Raw genomic sequence first — 21,229 nt, 5'->3', positions numbered from 1 at the left:
ACATGGTAGACATGGCGAGGACAAGAATTAATGCCGCCGTAATTATTTCAGTCGCTTAAAATAGATTTGGACAACATAATTGCTTTGTATTAAAAATAGATCTAATCATCATTTTCAATGCTTAACAAGGTAAATTAGTCATTGCATTCTCGCATCATTGTTCCCGTCTAACTTTTGGCTCAACTATAACATACAGGTACTACTTCCGGTTCAATGGTACTTGGCTCAACTTCGTGTTGAAATGGCTCAAGGGATGAAAAAGTTCGCACAATCAGCACACAAAAGCAAGAAACACCACAGACTACCTGTTCGGAAAACAGGACCAAAGAAAGGTTTATATGACATAAGTGAAACCTATCTTTTGTAACGAGAGAACGCACTATACTCTCGTGTTATCGGTTTTCGCGTATAGACATTGCCGCACATGGATATTCACCGGATATTTGGCAACAATGCAGTTTACCGGATGTTTCATTTTATTTAGCGGTAATTAGCTGTAATTTTTTAATGTCAGCTCGCTACAGTCGAAATACGAAATGAGCGGGTTTCTGGTCTGTTATTGGTATATCAACCTTTCAGTCACAAACTCGTGGCACTGACAATAATTATAAAAAAATCTCAGCAAAATACGAGGGTAATCGGCCACCATAGTTTGAATAGGATTTTTGAAGGGGGTGTTCTCGGCCGTGATGTAGGGTCATGTCTTGTGACTGTAGGACCTCATCACCTCTCTCTTCTACACTTATGAGTTTATAATCCTTTGGGTGTAGGCACCCCTTTATGATCCTTAGGGTTAGTAGTGAGGTAGGGTATGGGCCAGCTATCTCTTTTAACAAGTAAATCTCATATAATTTAAGTCTGAATTTTTTATATCAAATTTTCAATTTTGCAGAGAAAATGACTACTGTGCATGTGCATTAGGGTAAACAAATCTTGTGCCGATGACTTGATAAACAAGCACTAATGATAAGTGATAGGTCCTGCGGTAAGGTGTTGGCTTAATTAGCTTAGCTTCAAGCTGCCGAAATGTGTTCAGTCCTCCGCGTGGCCATAATTGAAATCTCCCAAAAGTGCACCCAGTAAAATCCACTGCTCATGGATGTTTCATCTCACAAAACATTTTTCAGGATATCTTTTCAGAATGTGTTTTTATCACATTTACCACTAATTAAAAGAGGATAAAGAAATAAATATGGACTACCATGTTGTCTGACTGTAGATATGATTTGTGATCTTAATCACGGGGTGATGCTCACAGATATCATTAGGTTTTGTGATTTTGATAATTGCCCAAAGAGCTTGCTTAGTACTGGTGCTTGATGAAACCAAAGGTAATAGTTATTATTAGAGGAAATTGGTAGTGTATGCTTAATTTTACGTTTTTGATCCTTACATCATCTCCAATCTGTTTTCTTACCTTTCTACTGGCATAAAAGTAAAAAAGAAAAAATTATGTCAGATAGCGAAATGCCAGTCCGGCGATGATGGAAGGAAATCACTCTATGCTCTTCGCTCTTCATGCATAGGGGCAGTGGGGCTGCCTAGTGTTTAAAGGGTGAGCTTGTCATGCCTAAAACACAGTGATATTGCTGGAATATTGTAAAATAATCAGCAGAAAACTCACTAATTCACTTCATGCATAACTTGGTTAGAATCTGTGTTGATCTGTGACATCTTCTATCTGGTGACATTTTAGTGAACTCGACAAATGAAGATGAATTTTAATATTCATATTATTATAAATTTTTAACTTATCCTGTTTACTCCTTAATGCATTTACTACTTACTCTTGACAGTGTGAGGTCTTGCTGAAGAAGAAGTTGTTTCAACTAGCTGAGTGGCTAACCCTATCACACAGCTCCCATGTGTACACAAAAGTGGTGATGCCACGTCAACCAAGGAAGAAATCCCTGTGTTTTGAGCTCTTAAGTTTTTCACTGAATCCTTTACCTGTTAGCAAACTCTAGTGTTTTCTTGTTTCAAGTAGCCATCTTGAACATTGGACACGCTTTTTCATGTTTTGCATTCTGTATTCTTTGTATTGCCTGGTAGTATATTTATTGTTGTATCTTTGCAATAATATTGTTTATTAAAATGGTAGTGTTTCGATTAACCTTGTTTCTCATAAACCTACATAGCTTACATAATCAGACGGAAGACATTTTGATAACACTCTGCTATTATTGCAGATACATGTCAAGTTGTAGCAAGTATCGCAGTAATAAGTCTTGGTGGGGTCTGCATCCATTGTGGCTAAATTGCACCTCCTTCTGCACCTCCCACTTTCCCCCACAGCTTTCGCAAAATATACCCAAACGTCAATCAAAGGACAGTCCCAACAGGCCCGGAAACTCCGTCGCCACAAAAAGTCTGACACCTCCGAGCCTGCTACGCCTCCACATGTACCGCCCGTCTCCACTTTTATGATAGCTGCATCCACTCCTGTCTACCGCCTCCATTATGGCCTCTTCACAAGCGCCGATGTCCACCCCCTCACCTCTGTTATAATGACACCAGGCGTGGCACCTACCAACCTGAGTGCATCTGTCCCACAAATATACCAGCTATCCTGGTGCCTCTACTGTTCCTTCACCTTATCTCACGGTTCTACCTCACCAGGCGCCCTTTCTCAACACTTCTTTCAGGGTTAGGCATTGACAGAAAGGACACATACTGGTCAGATCCTACATCCATCCCACCTGATCCTATCATCAAAGACATGGTCGCCGGCCTAGATGAGGACTTCACTAAGCTCTCTCTTACACCCTCATTCAAGGCACCAATGTATCCGAAGATGGATTTCCCTATTCACTCACTAGACCTTGCAGATCATGCCCAGTATCTAGATTAACACCTCCATCACATGACAGGGTCGAACCATTCCACCACCATTTGTGTCTCCGATACCAAGTTGGCGTATGTGGAGACGGAACTTTGGCGCTTCCTAAAGCCCCTCTCTGTCATGGCTTCCACCTCCAGAGTATTCATACAGGACCTCTTGGAGGATAATCCTAACCGCTTTGGACTCCCTGTCGTTCTCATTGTCGAGACCCCCATAGGTGGGAGACTCGGGCGTTACTGGCAAAAAACTCCAACGTTGACACGCTGCTGTTCAAAGAGGCCATTGAGAATATCCACTCCCAAGCCTTAACACCTGGCTTCTATTCGCCAATATTCCTTGTCCCCAAGAAGGGCTCGGACCAATTCCGCATGATACACAATTTGGTCACATTCAACAAGTGCTACCTGGTACGTCCACCGTACTTCCGGTTGACCACACTCAGACTGCTCAGGTCCAAGTTACAGGCTCACGACTTACTGATCAGCCTGGATATCAAGGACGCTTACTTACATACTGTCAATGGGCGGTGTTCCTGTTTGGAATTTCCTCGCCCCTGAGGCTATTTACTCACATGGCCAAGCTTCCTACCTCCACCTGAGGAATGTGCTGTTATATAGAAGACTTCCTTCTGAACCACCATGTTGCCTTAGAAGATGTGGAAGTGTACACAGCTTTGGCCCTTTTGGTGGTTGCCCAAAAGGTCACCACAACAAGATGCCACTGACGTTTCCACATGTCATGAACCGGCCTTGCAACCTCTCCGGTCCGTGTCCCCCCAGATTAGTAAGCTACATGCATTAGGTTTCGTTACGTCAGTTCTAGACTTTAACTTCATTTAACTTCTATGGCTGCATTGATACCTGGACTTCATAGATACCTAACTCTATCCCTCCCTAGCAATAGGAACGGTCACTCAATGCCGGACATCGCCTTTGCTGATTGGCTGGAGCTTTTTTTGATAAATTTATTGAAGATCAATTCTGAAGGTATGCCCTCCAACATTCTGTGGGATAAAGATGCATTAAGGAGTAATGCAGGATAAGTTAAAAAATCTTGCAAAATTCAAGATATTTTTTATATTTGTATACCGTATATGACCGCGTATAAACCGAATTTTGAGGACCAGAAAAAAGATTCTGTAGAAAGGGGTCGGCTTATCCGATATCATGATAGTATTTATCAGATCGATATCTGTCAGAAACATCGCCTGAATGACGGTCCGATAGATTACAACTTCCCGAAAGTTTGGAAGTTGCCACGACTAGAGCCATTATTGTTATAAATTATCAATAAAGTTATTATTATACACCAATGTTGTCATTATTAAAAAATGTTATGCATGTTACTACTTCTGATAATACGTTTTCAATAGAATGTTCAAAGTTTATCGTTCTTCATAAACTCCACAATCTTTACGTGTAACAATATATGTAATCCACAGCTATAATATATAATCCCCAGATAAAATCGCCAATAGCTATTATGTTGCAAAGTTCATAAATTGATAGTGAACAAGTATCTACCTTTATTGACAGGGGCAAATAAACATTCCGGTCGAGTTATTCAGTTCGCCATTTTGCAAAAACATGTGATCAGCTGTTTCCTGTGACGTCACAAACAGTGACCACTGTGATTGCTTCCTGTTGTTTAAAAAGCAACATGGTACACAAGGAAATGAGCACTGATAATAACGGGCCAATTGATATTGTCATGTTGTTTACACAAACATTTTCAAGATGTCGGTGCTTAGAGATCATGTTGGTAGTAGGGGCTTAATTCCTTTGTTTTCGAGAGATTAATTGTCTTTCGTATTTCAATGGTCAAGTTAACACCTCAGCTTATCTACCCCACGATGCCTTCAGATGATCCGGTCTAGCAGTAATGTGATGACGCGTGGCATCACCCGCTCCATGCTCACATGGGAGCTGTGTCATAGGGTTAGCCACTCAGCTAGTGAAGCAACTGCTTCTTCAGCAAGACATCACACAGCTCTTTCTCTCTGTCAAGAACAAGCAGTAAATGCATTAAGGAGTAAAGCAGGATAAGTAAATATCTAGGCTTCTACTAGGTTTGTCAACTGAAATAAAACTGTGATATAAATTATATGTTGTCTGTTTCATATCATCTTTATATTCAATGTGTGTCAGTTAGTGGTATTGTCTGAGTGTGGAAATGTCAGTGTGGGGAACTGTCCCTCACTCCCTCCCGAATAGAGGGTTGAACTAACCTCCCAAACTTTAGTGTCATCAGGACCCAATGAGGCCACGGGTGCTGTCATAAATAATCAGTGCTCAGCACACGATTGTCTAACTTATGTACTTCTGCAGTAGCCATTTTTTTCTGCAAAACTTTTACCATGGATGAAAATTGTACTGATTTTCCTCAGATTACATTGGATTAATTTATGAAAAGAGATGAGATAGCTGACCCTTACCCTAACTCACAGCTAACCCTGAGCATTGTAAAGTTGTTTTTTTCGGAAATGGGTAGCTAACCTTAATGATAGAAAGAGGGATCCAAAGTCTCAGGATAGAGCTGGGGGTTACTTAACCCACCTAACCCACCTAACCATAAGACACACGAAATCAGTGAAGTGAGAGCTGCAGTCGGAGCCTGTTTTGTAGTTCATTTTCCATTTCTACTGTATGTTAACATGTTGTTAACCTGTTACGGGCATCTGGTAGGAGTGTTCTGATTGGTTCAGAGTCAGGACAGGTAGCTGGTCGCTGGCATGCATTTTTCCTTCATAATGTGGGTCCTGAAGTTTGAGGTGTATATTATTAGCTAGTATTCTGTCAGACTGCTGACAGGAGGCAAGTCTCAGTCTCTAAGCTACTAGCTGAGCGATCTCAGTAGGATGGTGTTACTAAGCGGACATACATCACTGGGAGCAGCGCCTATCATTTGATACACTGGCGTTTTTCATTTGTTTCAATGAGCCTGAGCACCTCTCTGTGATCTGTCATCTCTGCACATAATGTTATTGAATAAGCCCAGCGATGTTTCGAGTTTTCAATATTGGGTGTCAAATTTAGCCTATGGCGGTGAATTTTGTAGAAAGCTCCCGTTTTTGAAAAGGTTATTTTCAACATTATTTTTTTGAGTTAATTCATGAGGCTAACAGTATTATTAGTAGCAAACTAATATACATATAGTACATTTTTTAACTTATCCTGCATTACTCCTTAATGCATTTACTGTTGTTTCTGACAAAAAGACGATCTGTGATAGATTCAGCTGCTGAAAAGTTGTTCCAACCAGTTGACTGGCAGTAAGTACCCTTACACAGTCGGCACGTGACCTGGAAGCGATGGCGTTACATAAGAGTTTGTCAGCCTAGACTGACGGACGTGTATTTTGGGATTAATGCTCCTGATTTGCAGCTTCCTGCTTATTTATTTCAACATTGTTTGCTCTTATATTGTGATGTGTTTATAGGTTGTGCCTTTTAAGGTATTCCCATACGTATATTTTAACGTTTTTCTGCCTATTTGGGGCTCTAGTCATGGTAATATTACGGGCATATTGTTGTTCCATCTGCCATTTTGAATTTGCCACATATCCACGATTTCGTGTTTTGCGTTCTGAATTCTTTTATTTGGCTTGGGTAATCCATTATTCTCTTGCCTCGTCCTGTCCTATATCCTGACGCGTTGCCACTTACCCGTACGTCATTGGGAACGTTGACCATCGTTCGGATTCCCCAGAGGAAACCTTCTAAACTAAAAGACATCTTGGTCTGAATCAAGTTGGCAACTGGATGGCTGATCATTCTCATAATGGAACTGAAGGAGGATTTTGCGAGGCTCTCCTTAACCCTGTCATTTAAAACGCCCCGCTTTAGGAGAGATGACCTCCCGGTTGACTCTGTGGCTGAAGGAGAACTCTCTGACTGTAAATCCAACAGGAATTAGGTCAGCTAACCTACTGGGAGCCATGCAGTGTATTTCTACTGATTGGTTTGCATGCTTACTTGTACTTGATGCTGCAACCACTCGACCAGGTGCCTATCGTAGTACATCAATGTGACCAAGTCATTAACTTCAGTAGACCTATGATGCCAAGACGCGTAGTCGAGAGGCACCACGCTTCATCGTCACCTCGATATAAGAACGGGAATGCTTTTACAACGCTCAGGGGATGGAAACGATCACCTTACTTTGTACGGTACAATCTTTCAACCCAAGAAATCATATCTATTCAGCTTTATCTACTAGATACAGCATCGATTCTATAATTCTTCCCACGATGGTTTATTTCGTCTACATGGGGTTTGGCATTAGTTCGCATACGAACACTTTTCCACGTCTTGTCAAGGAATGACATGATCGAAGACCCCCCCGATGTTGACTTTTACAGTTTACAGTCTTATCGACATCCTCATCTAACGTCTGCTACCTCTTCAAAAGACGTTTACACTTTGTCAGTGGTAAGCAGAGCTACAGATAAGCTGCATATTTGCGTAAAATACTCCCCAAAATTTTAAAACCCAATTACTTTCAATTATCTTCCGTACAAAAACGCATGCATTGAAGGAAAAACTCAAATGTACAGCACCTGTAAATACCCAATAAAGCTTTTTCAGCATGCATACAACGGAGCTAATTTCCGAAACACAATTATGAGCTAATTTACATTCTGAAAAACCCAATTAAAATAGAATCCCTATAGTATAAGACTCATTTGCTCAAAAAGTCACGCTCCCAGCTAACTCAGAATGGAAGCTTCCTCTCGAGGGTCTTTCATCTCATGTGGCAGCGCTAAGGTCATCCCGCCATGACCTTTGTTACCACTTGCCAGAACTCCCAGTTTGCACCTTTTGTCTCCCCTGATCCCAGACCCGCAGACTTGGGAGGTGGATGCATTCAGGGGCCCGTAGTAAGGGCTAAGAGCATAAGCTTTCCTCTCCTTAGCAGAGTCCTTCAAAGACCTCTGACTTTGGTAATGCCTTGGTGGCCTGCGAGGGGCTGGTTCGTGGATCTCGGGGACCACCTTGAGCTACCAGATTGGCCAAACCTGCTGATCCACCCTCACAGCAACTGGCCACACCTGTCTCCAGATTGATCACATCTTCACTCTTGTTTCATCTACGAAGAGCCCTCAGCGCCAAGGGCACTCCCCTTGTCGCACAGACCTTCTACCTTGGGCCTTTATGATGCTAAGTGGCGCGATAGTTTGCAATGAGAAACACCAGGACCCCACTTCTGCATAGCATGAGTTCTTGGGTGAATTCCTTCTTTTCTCTGCCACAATCGTTGTCTGAAGGGCAGCACCATCATGGCCTCTCATGTGGCCCTTAACTCCGTTTTGACCGTTCCGGAAGATTGAAAGATGACCAAGATTCCTGAGCTCAGAGCATTGTTAAGCTCTTTTCGTCTAGTAGACTAGGAGATCATGTTCAGTCCCTCGGCGTGGGACCTTAAACTTGGTACTTACCCTGCTGAGAGGTGGCATGGGTGAGCAAGCAACATGTTCTGGACATCTCCTGTTTTAGATATGGAGCCATTCATCTTGGGCTGTCATGGGACTTTATAGCCAAGAATCAACCAAGATCCTTCACCTTCCCACCCCTCTCTTCATTAGTTGGGGCTGAAGATGTACAGGTACTTGTATGTCCGGTGTGTGCACTGCGATACTTCATTCACACCATTCTGGAGGGCTGCTTCTTGCGCACGGACACCGTCCTCGCCCAGTAACGTGCTGCACGCATTAACTTGGTATGTCAGTTCTAGTTCTTTAACTTCACTTAAGTTGTATTACTGCAGTGATACCTGGACTTCCCACATACTTCACTCTCTCACTGCCTGCCGATAGGAATGGTCACTCGATGCCGGACATTGCTGTTGCTGATTGACTGCACAGAAAAGCGGTTCATAAGATGTTCATTAATTGATGTTGCTGTCTGAATACATCTTAACACTGAATCAAGCAGATTTGTAATGGCAAAGATGAATAAGATCTGTGTAGGGGTTCTAAGGGCATTGTACCCTCTTCTCGAGCATTATGAAGCATGGGAATGTGCGAATAAATGCTCTTGTCTTAACAGGAACAATTTGTTTGGTGTTGAATATATTGGATGATGTAAACATGTCATGTGACCCAAGCCTAATTCACTCATTACATTTGCTCAGATAAGATTACAAAGCCAACTCTCCCTCGTGGCATCAAAAGCGCCACATAGGCCTTGTTCCTTACTATGATTCACGTTATCGTTATTGCATTTCCTCCAACACTTTTCTGCCACCAAATCACCAAACAAATGATTGAATACTCTGTCCTTCATGCATACTTGTGATTTCAAGTGACTGTTTTCAGTTCTTGCCTTATTTACTCATTCTTTACTGTAACCCCCTTTAACTCTTACCTGTGCATGTCTACCATGCTCTTTAATATCTTCTCTGAATCTGCTTGACTAATGAAATTAAATTTCACATGCAAGTTCCTGCTCATGAGGGGGAACGTGACGTAAGCCCAATTTCACCTCACCTCACCTCTTATGAGGGAATCTATATAAACTTTTTAAAATCATTTTGTTGTTAAAAATAGTATATTAATCATATGTTACATAAGTATTATAGTGTGATTTGCTTCCATCTGAGTGCTTCATAATTATTTAAATACACAGGTACGTTATTATGAGCTGTCGTCTAAATTGTTAATTTTCAGAACTATCTTATCATGGTTTTTCCAGAAAGAATATTAATAGAATGGAGTATTTGTCCAAAGCCATCTGAATATGAATCAATATTTCATCTGGCCGAGACTTTATGTCTGTATGTACAGAATACAATTATGTAGTATTTTTATTACATTTCAGGCAGAATTGACATAGCACCAAAGAAGACAAAACTTCTTGAGGAAAAAAAGTGGAAAAAGGTATATAAAAACATTGTATGCCATCTTTTTGATGATGTTGATGATGATTGTGAAAAACAGCTTAAGTTTTTAGTTCACCTGACAAAGTCAAGTGAGCCTCTGTATTGACCTGTTTATTCCAACCAATGATGACACCAGGGAAGGGAGATACTATTTGTGGCATAACTATTTATGAATATTTGACAGTTAACAGGTTAAGAGGATTTTCATTGTATAATGATAGCCAAAATACAGGATTTAGGCAATGATGTAAAAGGGGTAGTTCTTTGAATTGTTAATAATGATAACTATTGTCTGATTTTTCAGAAACCATAACAAATGTGTTTTGATTTTTAAGAACGTTACATTGGTATCATACTGTCCTCTAACATCAAACAGACCCATTTCAGTCAGGTAATAGCCACTTTGAGGACTCCATCTCCTTTCTTGACACATGTAGATTTCAGTGTGTATATGCATTCATTGCACCCTGAATGAACCTGCTGACCATCCATGCCTTTGTGTAATTTTTTGCTTCTAATTTATAAGCATTAATCAAAATTTTAAAAAAATAAAATAAATAAATAAGTTAAAGCTTTTTATCTTATTATTGTGGCTCTCAGATGGTTGGGTTGAATCTGGAAACTGAGAAATATTGAATGAGTTGCCTTATAAGAAACAGACACAAAATATACATTTATTCTTACAATCACCCATACAACTAATAGTGACATGTTCATGGTGTATGTTTCAGTGCCTACAAAGGGACATTCAACACAATATTGAGCAAGAAATATCGAAGAAAGCCAGTGCTATTGAACCCAAATCATTCACAATTTTCAAACCTGTTGATTCAGGGAGCTCTGTAAACAAAAAGAAATTGAATAAATAATTCAGTTTATTTTTTTTGTGTTGACTTTTGCGTTGTGTGAAGGATTTAGTTGGACTGTGGTGTATTACAAGTTGTAACATCTTCAACGTATTGTCAACATTGTTTTAGTGATGTTGATAATTCCATAAGCAGCCTGTGAATTATTATTGCTGATGTATTTAAATATTAAAACTGATTTCAATATGTTTGTGTTTATGGAGGTACAAACCTAAAACACTGCTTCCTAGAAAGTGAGCGCACAAGGTTCTATGTTTATCCCTCCATAAGTGCAAGAAATATTTAAGTCAGTTCCTTCTGCATTAAAGTAACAGAAAATAACAAACTTTCTCTACTTTGTTTAGGTTGTTTAACAGAATGTGGACACTATGAAAATAGTGATATGTCTGTGAATAATTGCACCAGTACCCCTTGTTGTCATGGTAGCTACATAAACAGAATCTAGAGTTGAAACATTACATATCATAGAGTTAACTGATCTACATGGCAACAATGTTGTACAATAATACATTTATTGTTGAAGATTAAAACATATTTTTTTAATTTGATACTTGTTACATATGTCAAAACTTTCCTTCTGAATATAAGCAGAATGTATTTGAATATCAATGCTCTGAAAGCAAATTTTGTTAAATGGCAGTCGTTGACATCTTAAAGTGTTGTCTACTTCTCCTTTGTTGGCTACAGCACCACGGCACTATTTTGTTAAAGAAACCGCCAACATATAAACTTTAAAAAGTTAGCAATCTGACCATGCTAATGTCATCTGGATCTATATGTCACAGGTAGCCTAAGTGGTCCAGCTCAATCTTTGTGGAGATAATAATGATCATAAAGTGTCTTTTAGGCAAAATCATCTGCATTCAACTTTGACCATTTATGAAACTGTTGAAAACATAGAATTAATGAATATTGCATTGAGATCATGTTTTCGTCTCACTTCAAACAGAGACACAGCTTCAGAGCCACACTTTCCTTACTTGATGTCTTCCAACAAATGCTGATAGAAACCAAGTGCACAATAAAGCATCAAGACGTATTATGGTTAGGCCCCGAACAGTGGTGGCACGATGTTCCTTTACTCATCTTCCAAGGTTTCCGCTGATTTTCTTCAAAGTGCTTGCCCAGCCCAACTTGCTTAAACAGCTATTAACATGGACGGCGTAGTGTGACAATGACACACATTTGACTGCAACATTTCCAGTGAACTTTCCCAATTGAGAAAACCATTATATTTTAACATATATTCATCGAAATCAGGATGTCACACCTGTCAGAAACAAACCTTTACATGCCATTGGAATGCTGAAAGCAGGGAACATCTAATATAACTTAAGCCACTTTAGTCGACTGCGTCATTGTGCTGAGTCAAGATTCCACCAATGGCGTGAGCCCGTCACGACCACATGAGCGTTAGTTGATGCTATAATACTTTTTTCAGCATGCGCCATTTGGCTGTTGAAGTGTAATGGTATGGGGCAATATCTTTGCACTTATGGAAATTTCAATGCATTCTTTGACATGACAAGGTCATGTCACACATCAGCAGGACAACATGCAGACTTATGACACAGTAGAGTTTTCACACTCCCTTGATGCCCTGCGCTCTCCTTTTGGTGCACCCCTCTCCTTGGATATTGATATGACTTGTGTGTTTCATATATTTTACGTTTCAATTTGGCATTAACGATACACAGGATCAGCATCAAGAATTTAGCGTTCAGCTCACTTTCAATGTATTTGGTGAGCAACAGTGACTTGTTATATTTATTTATTTATTTTTTAAAAGCACGTCCATTTTGTTATTCCAGCCAATGAAAGTAGTCCACACACCAAATAGTGCATATGAGACCAACTTGATGAACACTGCAAACATGGCAGACCCGTGAAGGTCCGGGGTAGTATAGGTCTTCAGCAATCCAGGTTTGCCGTAAAAGGCGACTATGAATAGGTCTTCAGCAACCCATGCTTGCCGTAAAAGGTGACTATGTTTGTCATAAGAGGCGACTAACGAGATCGGGTGGTCAGACCCGCTGACTTTGTTGATGCATGTCATAGATATCAATCACTGGATTGTCTGGTCCAGACTCGATTATTTACAGACCGCTGTCATATAGTTTGAATATTGCTTAGTGCGGTGTAAAACAACCAACCGACCAACCAAGCAAACATGGCATCTTTCAAATAACAAAAAATATTCCCAGTGAATAAGACCTCTCAAAAATATATCTTAATCCTTCTAATCCTAAATGGCGATGGAGTAGCCAATAGTTAAACGTTCGCTGATCACACCGAATTCAATTCCCCCACATTGGTACAATGTGTGAAGCCCCTTTGTGGTGTCCCCTACCGTGATAGTGCTTGAATATTGCTAAAAGTGGTGTAAAACAATACTCACTCACTCTCATCTTAATATTGGCTTCCAATCAACTTGTCCATGCCAATCACTGTATTGTTTTACTATCAGGCCTTGTTAATCCTATTTGTTCTAATATGTACTTCATCAGCCTTCATACTTCATCCTTCAATTGCATAAGCATCAATCTATCATCATTCAGCCTTCTGTGAACATCTATCTATCATCATTCAGCCTTCTGTGAACATCAATGTATCATCATTCAGCCTTGTATGAACATCAATCTATCATCATTCAGCCTTGTATGAACATCAATCTATCATCATTCAGCCTTGTATGAACATCAATCTATCATCATTCAGGCTTGTATGAACATCTATCTATCATCATTCAGCCTTGTATGAACATCAATCTATCACCATTCAGCCTTGTATGAACATCAATCTACCATCATTCAGCCTTGTATGAACATCAATCTATCACCATTCAGCCTTGTATGAACATCTATCATTCAGCCTTGTATGAACATCAATCAACCATTATTCAGCCTTGTATGAACATCAGTCTATCATCATTCAGCCTTGTATAAACATCAATCAACCATTATTCAGCCTTGTATGAACATCAATCTACCATCATTCAGCCTTGTATGAACATCAATCTATCATCATTCAGCTTTGTATGAACATCAATCTATCACCATTCAGCCTTGTATGAACATCTATCTATCATCATTCAGCCTTGTATGAACATCAATCAACCATTATTCAGCCTTGTATGAACATCAGTCTATCATCATTCAGCCTTGTATGAACATCAATCAACCATTATTCAGCCTTGTATGAACATCAATCTACCATCATCCAGCCTTGTATGAACATCAATCTATCATCATTCAGCCTTGTATGAACATCAATCTATCATCATTCAGCCTTGTATGAACATTTATCTATCATCATTCAGCCTTGTATGCACATCTATCTATCATCATTCAGCCTTGTATGAACATCAATCTATCATCATTCAGCCTTGTATGAACATCAATCAACCATTATTCAGCCTTGTATGAACATCAGTCTATCATCATTCAGCCTTGTATGAACATCAATCAACCATTATTCAGCCTTGTATGAACATCAATCTACCATCATCCAGCCTTGTATGAACATCAATCTATCATCATTCAGCCTTGTATGAACATCAATCTATCATCATTCAGCCTTGTATGAACATCAATCTATCATCATTCAGCCTTGTATGAACATTTATCTATCATCATTCAGCCTTGTATGCACATCTATCTATCATCATTCAGCCTTGTATGAACATCAATCTATCATCATTCAGCCTTGTATGAACATCAATCTATCATCATTCAGCCTTGTATGAACATCAATCTACCATCATTCAGCCTTGAATGAACATCTATCTATCATCATTCAGCCTTGTATGAACATCTATCTACCATCAGTCAGCCTTGTATGAACATCAATCAACCATTATTCAGCCTTGTATGAACATCTATCTATCATCATTCAGCCTTGTATGAACACCAATCAACCATTATTCAGCCTTGTATGAACATCTATCATAATTCAGCCTTGTATGAACATCAATTAAACCATTATTCAGCCTTGTATGAACATCTATCAACCATTATTCAGCCTTGTACATTCATCAATTATCCACATGTTTATGAGCTTCCTACTTCACATTTCTGTACATCACTTGCTTGATAACGGTGTCTACACTACACTAAACGCCACATTAATTTGTAATTAAGAAGTTGTATATCCATAGAACTATCTCTCTTGTACTATCATATATGTCCATTTCATATAGTTCAACAACATGTTACCGTTCTTGGAAGCTATAGCCTTCGACTAGCCTGATTTGATCTTTTAAATAATGTTCTTTCATCTTGAAACCAGACTTGGCAATACAGGTACCACAAGTCAAGGAAGCTTTTCAGGCATTGAAGGAATCAGACACCACCTAAGGTTTGTATTCCCGAATCTTCCTGGACACCTTGGACATACGCATGATCATCCATCTTAAAATGCACAAGAAGAAACTACGGAACTAGGAGATTTGTTAATCCGTATGGACGCACAGGACGCCAACTTGAACGTCCCCATTCACCCGAGTTGTTTGACATTACTTTCGTTTTGCAGTCAACGTTCAAAGGTCACTTCAACGTACAACAAACCATTCGGCATATCAATAGCTCCATGTCTGCATATGGTGGAACCTGATCTCAGAAGGAGTGTATGAGTGGGTGACACGTGTCACATTGTGGAACCTGATCTCAGAAGGAGTGTATGAGTGGGTGACACGTGTTACATTGTGGAACCTGATCTCAGAAGGAGTGTATGAGTGGGTGACACGTGTTACAATGTGGAACCTGGTCTCAGATGGAGTGTATGAGTGGGTGACACGTGTTAATATGTGGAACCTGATCTCAGATGGAGTGTATGAGTGGGTGACACGTGTTACATTGTGGAACCTGATCTCAGATGGAGTGTATGAGTGGGTGACACGTGTTACAATGTGGAACCTGATCTCAGGTTGAGTGTATGAGTGGGTGACACGTGTTACATTGTGGAACCTGATCTCAGGTTGAGTGTATGAGTGGGTGACACGTGTTACAATGTGGAACCTGATCTCAGGTTGAGTGTATGAGTGGGTGACACGTGTCACATTGTGGAACCTGATCTCAGATGGAGCGTATGAGTGGGTGACACGTGTCTCAGAAGGAGTGTATGAGTGGGTGACACGTGTTACAATGTGGAACCTGATCTCAGGTTGAGTGTATGAGTGGGCGACATGTGGCTCACTCAATGTCATTGCGATGAACGGCTCCAATTTTGTAATTGGCATTGTGTATGTTTACGGAGGAGTTAACGTCATGAACGTTACGCCCCTAACTGTGTACAGCAGACGGATCGATGTGGCTGTACCCATCATAATGACTATGCAAGTGTTTTGCACATTGGAGGTAATTGACTGGAGGCCGCTACAGAGACGCAGTGTCAGATTGCCATGTCATACCGTTTCTGAACGAGGAGGACTTTGCCATCAAAGAGAGTCCCGAAGGGTGTCAAAACATTCCGCAGACACTATGACGAATCTGATTGGTCTATGGGTAGATGTTGCTAGACTGTGCCAGACTGTGAACTATGTTCGTGGTGGACACACGGGTCTGGGGTAACTGTATTTGCCGTGATAGGCAACTTGTATTTGAGTTTCCTTGATTTTACACATAACTGCTGAGTTCTTACATGCTTTGAACGTGACCCTCTCATATGCCAGGGTTGTGTACTATAATGGGATCGGGTGGTCAGGCTCGCTGACTTGGTTGATGCATGTCATCGTATCACAATTTCGATTCTTGACAGACCGCCGTCATATAGCTGGAGTATAGCTGAGTGCGGCTTTAAATTACAAACAAACTGAAACATGCATTCTACAGTAGACAATACTCTATGCAACACCCCTTTTTTCTCCTTGTGTCCGTTCATTACAAATCAATAGTATATTCTCATTATTCAGCAGTGTCGTTTGTTGCAACTTGCAATACTTGCGTCTTGGGCCATGATATAAAGAAAGTGCAGTTCTATACGTGCTGTTTATTCCGATCATCTGTATTATGTATGTTAGGTGTGTGAGAACGGGACGACATAAATACAATATTCATTAAAATTCAAGACACCATGTCCTAATCACAAACCTTGATGTCACCACATGTGGTACAACGGCTTCTGAGATTTATGATCTTTTATCTTGCCAACACTATAGACAATGGCAAAACATTAGTGGAGGCTATGATAGCTTACAGAAACTTCAAAAGGCACAGTAGATGAAAGGATCACACATACTTTACGAACCATTGCCTTTGTAACGGGGTTCTTATACGCCAGTGAGTTCAAACGTCCCCCCGGCATGTATGGAGCTTTGTCCACCTGCAGCCAGTGGGTGGAATGTGGTCTAATGTTATGATGTTAGAGTTCACTGGATTTACATTTAGTTATGAAAGCTGCAACTGCTTTAACGTCCGATCAGAACGACGTTACACAATACATGACACATGTTTAAGTGATATTTTACACATTATATACATATATTTAAGTTTATCATTTATGTCTCATAGACGTCTGCCGATGTAGCGTTCAAAGTCGGCTCAACCATGAGATTCCTCGGATCCTTTCCGTCCTTGAAAATTTTCATTGAGAAGTCGGCCGTGGTGTAGCCCTGCACAAGTCCACTGACTGATATGACGTCCACGTTGACGTCGCAATAGCTACGCACACTTGTCTGAGTTATGCCCCCACTAGCTTCAAGTATCAACTCGGGGAATTCCTTCTTGAGGACCACAGCCGTTTGGGATAGAGCCTGCAATACAACACATTACACCATTGTTACAGAGTGTATTTCAAAGTATTTTACGACCTTTTAGTAAGTGTAATAAAAAGGAGTCTAACGCGTACGAGTGTAATCATTTATTTACCATCCAAAACTGACTCCCATGGGAGATATTGCTTAGGTGAGATCAAGCGTTTTCCACATTGTAGATATCGCTGCAATGAATTGCATCACAATGCTTTGCAGACCATTGTGACATCATTTGTTACCATGATGTCACAATCAAATGACATCACTAATGGGGCTGCTACTGAAGCTGTTAGCTGTACTTTTTACACGCAAGACACTGCTTATAACTAACTGTCTACAAACTGAAACGTTTGAAGAATGATATTGGATATTGGATGATAAATAAACTCTCACCCTCGTGTCTTTTAATATCAAATATATCAACACTCGTTGATAATACTCGTGTTGATATATTTGATATAAAAAGACACTCGGGTGAGATTCTCTTTTTAGCACCCAGTTAAACTTTGCGCATTATCGAAATCCATCGTTGAAAAAAGACGTTGTTGGTATAAGGGCGGCGTATGAATACAACATTTGTTGCTGATAACTTGACCATAGACAGTTCTCTCCTGGTAATGAAGTGAGCAGCCTTTTCCGAGATCAATAAACAATAAGATGCTACACATAACATGTTTTACACAAACATTACGTTCTGGAAACATCTGCGTTCGACGGAACATCTAGGTTGAAGTACGGTTTAGTGTAGGTGAAGCGAGCCCACGAGACGTCGACTCCCAATGAGTACTTAAGGTGTACTAAACGTGTACTATTCGTGTACTAAAGGGTTATAAAGTTATAAATGAACATGGAAAACATTCGGTAAATTGATCCATGCAATAAACAATGGAATGACGTCACAGATGTGTTTAAGGCATTGTTACAGGCGAAAATGGTGTTACGAATTCATCACTGTTGTTTCTAATTTGCTTCCAAATAACATACAAATGAAATAAACTAGAATCAAATGGGTCCCCCATCGATGATAGGATATGATGTTATCAGTGCCTCATTGTTCCAGAGGTTAGGTGATTTTATAGTGCTAGCCCACTGAGATACCATGCCGCATTTTCACATGAATACCCCACTCAGACACAGTATACTGACACCAAGCCGACCAGTCCTTTTTTCAAGCCCTTAATGTAGAGCGCCAGGCAGGGGAACAACAGGAACCATCTTCATACGTCTTTTGGTGTGACGCGGCCGGGGATTGAACCCCGGAATTTCCGCTCTCCGAGCGGACACTCTACCACCAGACCACGGAGGCGGTCTAATTATTCCAGACAGCATTGTGGCTGAGGATAATATAGTAGTGTTGAGGTATTCCACAGAAATAATTACTGCTCGAAAATATCACTTATTCATCGTGTTATGGGGAACCTCTATGAATCGACATTTTAAGCCTCATGTCACTTCTAACCGCCTCAGATCGATCTGGTTCGCTATCAGCATTGATTTATGTTGAAACGGTCGGGGAAAAAGAAAGTATACACCCTTGTTTGATTTGCAAAAATGAAACAAACAAGAAATAGTTTATTCGATGGCGATGTATTTGAAAACAGTATCCTAGTTTTGCTTTGGGCCTTACGTTTGCAGTGTTGCGGCGACAGTTTTCAGCCTGGCAACGTTTTGATAACATTTGTAATTATTTGGTCAAATCCAGTTTTCAAGTGTACATTTTCTTTTGCCTTGCAGTTTATACAAAATAAATTCGGTTCAAATACTTCAATATCCGTCTACTTTGATAATCTGACATTAGTTCGAGAAATAGTCTCCTGGACTTCAATCATTTTAACATGGAGTGACTAAGATAATTCTGTCATGTCTACTAAATAAATCAGGGATTGTTTTTCTGTCATCTGCAAACAAGATGAAAGAACATCTATTCATAGTCGTATGGCTTTGACTTAAAGAATTATGATCCCAAATTGCGTGCTTCATACACACAAAGGTAACCCAGATGCTATCAATGTTTGGTACCTTTGGTGAGAAGTTGTCCAACATGACCACGTGACACCCTGCACGTGCAGCTTCTCTTGCCTCCTCCAGACTCCGACACTCCACTTCTATCTTTGAGGAGAAGCCACTTACAACGCGCACGTCCTTTACTGCCTGTAACACAAAACGAAGAGCCAGACACAATCATGCACTTCATTTTTTAATGTAATTTGCGCTTTCCCGTCCCACAGCTGACCTTACCACTATCCGGCTGTTGGGGCACATGGCCAATGTTAGGCAATCAACAGAAGGTCCTATGCCTGTAGCTACCTTAAACAGGTTTAAAAACCCTTACCCCCATTTTCAGTCAACTACATTACTCACTATTTCTAGGTGAAAATATGGATATCAGCTCATGTCATACAAACGCGGGTGTGTATGGGGTGTGTGTGTGTGTGTGTGTGTGTGTGGGTGGGGGGGGGGGGGGGGGGGGGGTTGATCAGAACACACAGGTGGAGAACTACACCAAGAATGACCATTCCTGTGATCTAGCTTGACCTGTAGAGAAGGTTGTTGAAAACCTTCAACTAAAACTCCAATGTCATATCCTAATTAGGATGATATGTACCAAATTCTATCCGACCATGTACAACAAACACTTCTTACGTTATTGTGGGCATACATGCTGACAAAACCTTACATGGAGGAGGTGGAGGTGGCTGCTTACTAAGATTACCTGTTCTATACTGCCTGCTGTCCATATGTGGTTGTCCTTCAGCATCACCATCGACGACAAATCATATCTGTGTGTGGACACACCTCCAACGAGCAGAGCATACTTCTCCACCATACGGAAGCCAGGAGTTGTCTTCCTTGTTCCCGCTAGCTCGCCTTTCCAAGCTACAGACTCAGTCAGCTGTTTCAATTTTCTAGCATTTGTAGCTATACCAGTGGCCCTTGAGAGGCAATTGAGGGCCACTCTCTCTCCAAGTAGTAGATGTCGGACTTTGCCAGTAACGTTCGCCACTGTGTGGATCGGCTCCAATAACTGTCCCTCGTCAACGAGCCATTCAACTGTACAGTCTAGTTCCCGAAACACAGCGTCAACAAACGGCTTACCCGCGAGGACCGCTGGGCTCTTCAGGAGCAACACCGCACGTTCCTCCTTCTCCCCGACGACGAAGCCTGCATAGTCAAAACTCGGCGTGTCTTCCTTCAGCCACTCCCGGGCAAGGTGCCGCAGATTGGTCGGGGAGAGGATGTGCGAGTATCTGTTACAATCTATGTTATCTAACGTAGTTCTGACGGACATGACACTGCGAGCACCTGGCCTCTACCCCGATAGGTTTGAAGTGGGACACTGGCTTGGGACGAGTTGAGAGCTTCTGCCTTGAGGCTCTACACGGGGAGGTCACAACTCATTGTCGTAGTATGTCCCTGTGACATTATTGGCAGTTGGTCTGAAACAGTAGCGCTCAGCTCTGCTACAGTTGATCAGACTTGAAAGATGAGATTCTCAAGATGCTTTACGTATATGCTGTGGGGAAACAAATAATTCCCACACAGGACGACACTGGCCAGTTGTCAACGGGAAGCCTAGCTGGAGGTTATCTTAAAATCTGAATAGTCTTAAAATGTCCCAGAAAGAATTATCATTAGTTGGTGCAACACAAGTACATCCATGAACCAATCTATGGAAGGATTCACTGTATATCCGTTGCGCTCACAAACCTGTGATATGACCATTTGTGACTCATGTCTATATATGGACCTTCTACTGAAATGTATTTAAATTAAGCTCCGAGAGGATCGGGTGCCTGTGGTATGGACACACACACACACACACACACACACGTGGATGCACGTCGGTATGTGAGTGCAGTAATCTTGAACGCGACGTTAAATACATTTTCACCTC

General features: G+C 40.8%; 2 protein-coding genes across 2 annotated transcripts; one reads left to right on the top strand and one right to left on the bottom strand.

Moving 5' to 3' along the window:
* Positions 1-195: 195 nt before the first annotated feature.
* Positions 196-10,598, top strand: LOC139455674 (uncharacterized). The gene is made up of 4 exons (XM_071237230.1): positions 196-332; positions 9,660-9,718; positions 10,056-10,111; positions 10,452-10,598. The coding sequence occupies exons 1-4, from the start codon at positions 242-244 to the stop codon at positions 10,564-10,566; spliced, it is 321 nt and encodes a 106-aa protein (XP_071093331.1). The 5' UTR covers positions 196-241; the 3' UTR covers positions 10,567-10,598.
* A 5,972-nt stretch (positions 10,599-16,570) lies between these two features.
* Positions 16,571-20,660, bottom strand: LOC139455673 (nicotinate-nucleotide pyrophosphorylase [carboxylating]-like). Its single transcript, XM_071237229.1, has 3 exons — positions 20,048-20,660; positions 19,354-19,485; positions 16,571-17,334 (listed from the first exon to the last, which is right to left on the bottom strand). The coding sequence occupies exons 1-3, from the start codon at positions 20,621-20,623 to the stop codon at positions 17,080-17,082; spliced, it is 963 nt and encodes a 320-aa protein (XP_071093330.1). The 5' UTR covers positions 20,624-20,660; the 3' UTR covers positions 16,571-17,079.
* Between the last annotated feature and the right edge of the window lie 569 nt (positions 20,661-21,229).

The sequence above is a fragment of the Haliotis cracherodii genome, unplaced genomic scaffold (assembly GCF_022045235.1).
Source record: "Haliotis cracherodii isolate W230 unplaced genomic scaffold, xgHalCrac1.p SCAF_11, whole genome shotgun sequence".
In the NCBI taxonomy this organism is placed as follows: Eukaryota; Metazoa; Mollusca; class Gastropoda; order Lepetellida; family Haliotidae; genus Haliotis; species Haliotis cracherodii.
This window is presented reverse-complemented; position numbering and strand designations above follow the sequence as displayed.